The 7,253-nt window shown below is 50.2% G+C and overlaps 1 protein-coding gene across 1 annotated transcript in view; it reads left to right on the top strand.

Annotated features, from left to right (window-relative positions):
- The first annotated feature begins 2,741 nt into the window (after positions 1-2,741).
- LOC101872477 (polypeptide N-acetylgalactosaminyltransferase 17) overlaps positions 2,742-7,253 on the top strand; it is a 107,418-nt gene continuing 102,906 nt past the window's right edge. Inside the window, exon 1 of the mRNA XM_034068948.1 lies at positions 2,742-2,979. Coding sequence (XP_033924839.1) covers positions 2,742-2,979 — 238 coding nt within the window. The remainder of the gene's footprint in view (positions 2,980-7,253) is intronic.

Genomic DNA, 7,253 nt, shown 5'->3' with positions numbered 1-7,253 from the left:
AGCGATCAGGGTGACATAACTTCTAGAAATGAAGTTATTTTTGTATCTTCAGTTCTTGTAACCAGCAGCTAGTGTTTGCTGTGTTTTAAGGAGCAGAGATTTGAGCTGAAGGATTACTATGTCATTAACCAATTCATTGAATATTCATGGTTTGGTGGATTTTTCCCCCCACAGAAGAAGAGCAGTAATTATTTTGGCTAGCACTTGAAAAGAGCGTTTGTGCTGTTGGTGGAACTCCGCTGTATTGGGCAAAAATAGAATCTTTCTATTAGACATGCAAACTGATCTTCTCTCCCTGATAAAAACCCTTTAGTTCTTCTCTATTTAGTAACAGGGTTTCATGCTTTTTTCTTCTTGGTAGGAATGTAATGACAATGGGAAAAAATGAGACAAAAGGAAGAACCCCAAACCCTCCTGGTGCTGGTTGAGCTAGTCCTGAGTTACAGAGAGGTCTTGGCAAACCTTTTCATGCTTATAGCAGCTACCATTTCATACTTGGGATTTAAACTGTTGTCAGCGTTGCACTGGTGTGAAGCTCAAGTGAAACCTGCTCTGGGGGGAGATGTTCTGCAGCTGGGCTGAGCACTGTGCAGGTGATGGCTGTTTGCTGTTAGCTCGCAGAGCTTCAAATGTGGTGCTGTTGGTTCTACCTGTTATATAAAGAAAAGCAGCAACACCCCCAGATGCCTGGGAAGGGATTTGAAGGTAATCCTGGTGGATAGGGTAGGGCTCTATGGCTGGTTGCTGAGCGCATGGGTAGTCTGACTTGCTAGCATTCATGCTGTGTCCTGTGCAGAGTATAGGTCTGATTTTTGTCTTCCTACAGTTTTTAGACCTGTTTATAATGCCCTAACATGCTGTGACAATTGGGATGACACATTGTCCCAGCACTCAGGTGTCCTGGAACTACACACAGCAACACAGGGTTAAAGTAAGATGAATTGTAACTTCCTCCATCTTTCCCTGCTTTCTTTGGAGACTTAATTCTGCCCCTTTCCTGGGGACAAATATATCCTCCTTGGCCTTCAACAAGGAGCTGCTTCCAATTCTCTTGATCCCCCCTTTTGAAAATACACCAAGATTTTTATGTTATCTTTGTATTAGGGTCATATGTAATAGTCATGTGCCAAACTTCTTCAAATCTAGCTTTTTCCAACCAGGGATTTACAATTAAAATAGATCTTGCTGTCTCTGTGTAATGCACCAACAGTGGCTCCGGTGGGAGCGCTGTGTAATGAAGGACTGGCTGGGATGGGTCAGCTTTACCTGAGGCTCGTTTAAAATTAGCAGCAGGTAGTTTTATGTTTGCATAAGAATTTCTGCTCCTCATGATCTGGGCCATGTGGCTTCTCTTTCTGGTAAACAGCTCTGCAAAGCTGTACTGGGATCTGTTTGGTTGGAGATTTATGGTTTTGTTTTTTAACAAAATGTGCTTTTATTGTTAGAGGAAAAGCAGCTCAGTTGATACAAGACTCTTCTGTTTATCCCATGCCAGAACCCACAGAACCCCCAAACCTGCAGGTGTTGGGACAAGCTTCCACTCAGCACCAGCAAAAAGCTGAAGGAGCTGGGGCTTGTTCAGCCTCCAGAAGTCTCAGGGGAGACCTCAGAGTAGCTCCCAGTGCCTAAAGGGGTTACAAGAAACCTGGAGAGGGGCTTGGGACAAGGGCCTGTAGGGGACAAAACAAGGGGAATGGCTTGAACCTGCCCGAGGGGAGACTGAGCTGAGCTCTTAGGCAGAAGCTGTTCCCTGTGAGGGTGCTGAGGTGCTGGCACAGGGTGCCCAGAGAAGCTGTGGCTGCCCCATCCCTGGCAGTGCTCAAGGCCAGGTTAGAAGGGGCTTGGAGCAGCTGCTCCAGTGGAAGGTGTCCCTGCCCATGGCAGGAGCATGGAACTGAATGAGCTTTAAAGTCCATTCTAACTCAAGCCATTCTAAAGCCATTCATGTGCCCTGACACGGGGGATTTGGGGCACGTGTGGCAAAGCGGGATGGTTTGCTCTATTTGTTACGGCACGGCTGTGGGAGAGCTGGGTTTCCTCTGGATGGAGGAGCCCTCGGGCTCAGACCTTCCCTCTGCCCGCACAGCAGATGCTCGGTACCGGTGCCCGTCCCCATGGTGCCGCTGCGGGTGCCGGTGGATGGCGCGGGGCCGCTCATGCCCCAGCCCGGGGGTTGGGCCCCTCGCCTCGCTCTGCCTTCCACGCCGGGATTTGCTATCAGCCGGGCGGCGGCGGAGCCGCTCTCCGCAGGCGCGGCTGATGCGCGGAGCGGCGCTGCGGGCCCTGCGCGCCCGCGGGGCTCCGGCGTGCCCCCCCCCCCCCCCCGCCGCCTCCCCGCGCACCGCGAGGGGCGGGACCTGCGCTCGGCTCCGCGCCCGCCCCCTGCTCCCTCCTCCCTCCCCTCCCGGCCGCGGTGCAGCGCGGCTCCGGTTCATGCCCCGTCCGCGCAGCGCAGCAGCGGCCCCGCGCCCCCCCGCGCACCGGCGCTGCCGCAGGGCCCGGCGCTCGCCGCGGAGCCCAGGCGCGGCCGCCCTGCGCGGGGCATGAAGTTGCGGCGGCGGCGGTGGCGTCTCCCGTGCGGGGCCGAAGCTCCGCTGCGCCTCGGCGAGTCCGCGCATCTCCTGCCGGCGCCGCGCAGCCCTCCGCGCAGTGCGATGTGCGCGCAGCGGCGGGCGCCTGGCGGCCCGCTCCCGTAGCCCCTGCAGGCAGCGCGGCGGCGCCGGGGCCCCTCGGGAAGTTTGATGGCTTCTTTGCGGAGAGTCAAAGTCCTGCTGGTGTTAAACTTGATCGCGGTGGCCGGATTCGTCCTTTTCCTGGCCAAGTGCAGACCCATCACGGCCAAGAGTGGCGACTCCTTCCATGACATCCACCCCAGGGCAGAAGTGGTCAACTTGACAGCGCACGGCATCAGCTCCATCCAGGACGCAGTGCTGAAGCGACTTTCCCTCCTGGAAGACATCGTCTACAGGCAGCTGAACGGTAGGAACAGTTCTGCTGCTTTTAATTGTCATTAGGGTAGGGTGCGGGGGTGAATGGAGGCAATGGGCACAGGGCTGGCTTGGTAGAACCGCGCTCTTTCCTGCATTAACCTGCAAACGGAGCCGCAGGGCACTGAATCGATTTTTGTATCTGATTTCCAAGTTCCGTTTGTGTTTAAAGCTCAGAGAACATTGCACAGGATGGGAGGAAATGGGAATAACATAATGCTGCCTTTTAGGTTTGTAATAATAGTGAGGAGATCACGGTGGCATGATTTCTGCATCGGATGAGGAGGGTGTTCAGTGGGCTTACACGGGCTGGAGCTGCACACTGTATATTGATTGAGGGAATGGATTTTACTGCCTTGGAGTTTGGTTTAGTGAAAGGGAGTTTTTAAACGGCTCAATTGTGTTGCATCATTCGAGTGCAGAAGGTTGGAAAGCGAACGGCACTTTCTCGAGTAAGTTAAGCAAACTGTTCAGTGTTTCCTATGGCTCAGCATTGACAGCTGCTAATTAAAATCTCAAGTAATGCTGCTGGTTATAGTGTAGGGAAGGGATTTCCATTAAAATCTCACCAGGTTCAGTAGTTCCGACATGCAGAAAGAGAGCTTTAAAGATGCCATGCGGGATAGAGAGACGTGAAGATGTGAGCTATCTAGGTGAGGTTTCTAATTAAAACAGTGGCTGGGGAAGCTAACTTCTTGGAAATTGTTCCCTGTGGGATCACGACTGGGAATGTAATCTCAGTCAAGAGCCTTGCTGATGGCTTCCCATCTCTGTTGCTTTAACAATTCAAGTTTGCCTGTATCAGAAGCAGCCGAGTTAATGTTTTTGTCAGTGTGATTCCCTCTCCAAGTTTTCAGTAGGAGGCTAATGCACAAATAGGTGTGTGTGGATCTGAAAGCTGCTGTGGCTCCCTGTGGAATTGGTGTTATTGCAATTTTATGTGTGCACTGAGGATGTGAGACAGGTGATGGAACACAAGGTACCTTTCCTGGTGCATAGTAGTTGTCTCAATTAGTGTTTGTGCTTTAGGGAGGCACGGTACAAAAAGAAGCCCTCAGCTGGGTGGGCAAGTGCATTGTGACTTGATGAAAACCCTGTCCTAGCTGTGAAAGTGCTCAGCACCAGAGATGTTGAAGCAGCACTGTTGGGTGATCAACGAGGTGAAAAACCAGAATCATGAGGAATAGGATAGAAAGCTGAATGTTATTTACAGTCAAACTGTGAAACTGGAATTGCTGGGGAGAAGTTTCCAGGAAGATTTTAGCACTTATTTGAAAAGGGGGAATAGCTGCAGTTTGAGGTGAGAGACCTCATACTGGGACCTTAGTATTGCACAGGTAGTCACGATGCCATCTACCATTCCTGCAAGTACAGAGGGAGAGCTGACACTGTACGTTGTTACCCTTGTGCTGGGGAGATTAACGTGGGACTCCCTGCTCCTGTGCTCTGGGGCTGTGTTGGAATAGTTGGTGCTTGTGACAGGTGCTGAGTGCAGGAACAGCTCTGAGTGCGCTGCTTCCTCTGTGGGCACGATGTGGTGCAGGGGCTGCTTAGTGCTGAAGAGCACACGTGCACCTGAAGACCAGGGGAGGCAGGAAGGTAACAGGGACATTGCTGTATTCCAGATGTTTTCTTAGGGCAGGCAGAAAGCCAAGCACCTGCATCATAGAATCAGATAGGTTGGAAAAGACCTTTCAGATCATCAAATCCAGTCATTACCCCAGCACTGCCAAGTCCACCACTAACCCATGTCAAATGTCAGGTGTGGCATCTTGTCTGGCTGCTGCATGCTGGGGTGATTTATAGGAACACTGCTGAGCCTGGATGAAAAATAGCTCTGGCATGGCACTTACGTAACTTTGGGACAAGTATATATTTGGTAGTCGTGGTTTAAGCACGTTGGTACATGTGATTTTGAGAAGAGTACAGTGTGCTCTGTTCTTGGAGGGATGTCTGCGTTTGTGCGTCAGTGACACATGGCTCTAGAGCAGGTTGGGGGGGCAGGTGAATCCCTATCACTGCTAAGAGGAACCAGTACAGTGTGCTGAGAGCCAGGAGATTGCTGTGCCCAAAATGATGTTCATTCTGGGCATCTGGAGAATAGCCAGTGCTGAAATCCTAGTGCCTGCTTGAGGTATGCAGCTAGGAGCTCACTTGGGGGTTTTTTTGACTTTCGAATAGAGAAGTTGCATGCGGGTGAGAAGTGCCTGACAAAATCACCATATGCTCTCAGACAAGCTGCAGAACACAGCCACTGAGAGAGCTCTCTCTGTTGTGTGAAGTTATGCTTTGGTTTCAATGTGACTGATGGTTTAGCATGTCCAAAGCCACAGAACATCATATAGAGTAGCCTATGGGGAGACCCTGCACCTCAGGGAGACTGGGAAGCATTTGGCCAAAGAAACTAGACCACAGTTTGGGTGCAGTCAGCTATGGATTATTTTCTGCCTTACAGGACTTGGCTGGGTTTCAGTGGGAGTTGAAGCCATCTTTAAAAAACTGAGTCTCTTGAAGAGCTGCATTCTGTAAGGATCAAATGAGCAATCTGACCTTCCCATGATATGATTTTGGGGTTTGAATCCTGTAGTGTAAAGCATACTGGAAAGCACAGCTATCTGTTGTGGCAGCCCTCTTCTTATGTATGTATTCATTTCTGCTAGTGCTGGCTATGAAAACAAGCTTAAACACACTGCCTTGGCTCTGGTAAAGGAATGGCTTTACACAATCCTTCCTTTTGAAGGACATTTCTCTGCAGTGCCATTCTGGATATAACACCAGGCTCTCTCTTACTCCTCTCCATGCAAGAAGAGCTATTGCAGACATGCCCCACCTGCCCCATACAGTAATCCCTCACTTTCCAGGTGATGGACCTTGCTTTTGTGGTGCCCTCCAGCTATTCTTAGCTGGGGTTGCCACTGCACAAAGCTCTGCAGTGTCAGCCATGGGGTGCTTGTTTCAGATGGTGGTTGACACAGTGCCTTGGGGATGCTGAACAGGATCCAGGAGCCACCGCAGCAGACAGTGCCCTTGCTTAGTGTTATCCTAGCTGTAATTCATAAAGTAACTATGAGAAGACTTGGGTTTGTCTGAATTTGTCTACTCAGTTGTCTCTTGGCCTGAAACTGATTGTGAACTGGATATGTGCTTGGTTCTTTCTAAAACTTCATTATTGCACAAGCCTTGTGGGTTTGCCTTGTTGCTTTCCTGTTACTTTGTGCTGGTCTCTAAGCGGATGACTGCCCTGGTTGCCATGAAGTGCAGGGGAGCTCTATGACATGGAGCAGTTTGTGTGTGCATGCACTTACCTGAGGATTTGGAACCTTTTTAATCTGTCTAGTCACTTTTATGGATGAAATTTTCTTGTTCAGGAGGCATTCAGAGCAAGCTAATGAAGGTGGGGAAAGAACATGTACACTTAGCTGCAGGTATTAACTACAGCTTGTCTTCTTGATCCAAACCTAATTTTCTGTGTGCTGACATTTACATAAGCAAAAATTGTGGTCCAGATTATCTCCACCTGTACGGAGATCCACACAATGAACTTTTCTGTTTGGCTTAGTGTTTACAAAGAGGTAGTTTCTGTGCTTGTGTGACAAACTGCGTAGCTAGTGAGGAGCTGGAGTGAATAGAGACTTGAAGAGAACATCCAGCTTTCCTGGCAACCCTGTGTTTCCTGCAGAGTGCCAAGCACACTTCTGTGTACCTAATTCTGTTCTGCTGGGGCTAATGTGGAATCCAGTTGATGACCATGAGGAATTGGAGAATTGTGGGAATTACACATACACAGGATCCTGAGTCAGCAAAGGTGGGACAGCTTTTTAACTTTAGTGGCATATAGGATGCTCCAGTTTGCATCATGAAACAGCATACAGAGATATTGCTCATCATGAGACCCCTCTCAGTGGGATGTGTTCAGTGACCATTGCATGGTGAGAAGCTGCTAATCCCTTCTCCTACAAGCAACAGCCTTGTCTGGGTGTTTATAGCAGCCTTCCAATACCTAAAGAGGCCGACAAGAAATGTGGAAAGGGACTTTGGACAAGGGCCTGTAGGGACAGGGCAAGGGGAATGGTTTGAACCTGACAGAGGGGAGACTGAGCTGAGCTCTTAGGCAGAAGCTCTTCCCTGTGAGGGTGTTGAGGCACTGGCACAGGGTGCCCAGAGAAGCTGTGGCTGCCCCATCCCTGGCAGTGTTCAAGGGCAGGCTGGATGGGGCTTTAAGAGTCACAACATGTTGTGTATAAGATCAGGGACATTACTGTAAAT

Source organism: Melopsittacus undulatus, chromosome 13 (assembly GCF_012275295.1).
Source record: "Melopsittacus undulatus isolate bMelUnd1 chromosome 13, bMelUnd1.mat.Z, whole genome shotgun sequence".
Lineage (NCBI taxonomy): Eukaryota > Metazoa > Chordata > Aves > Psittaciformes > Psittaculidae > Melopsittacus > Melopsittacus undulatus.
Note: the sequence above shows the minus strand (reverse complement) of the source record. Positions and strands in the feature narration are given on the sequence as shown.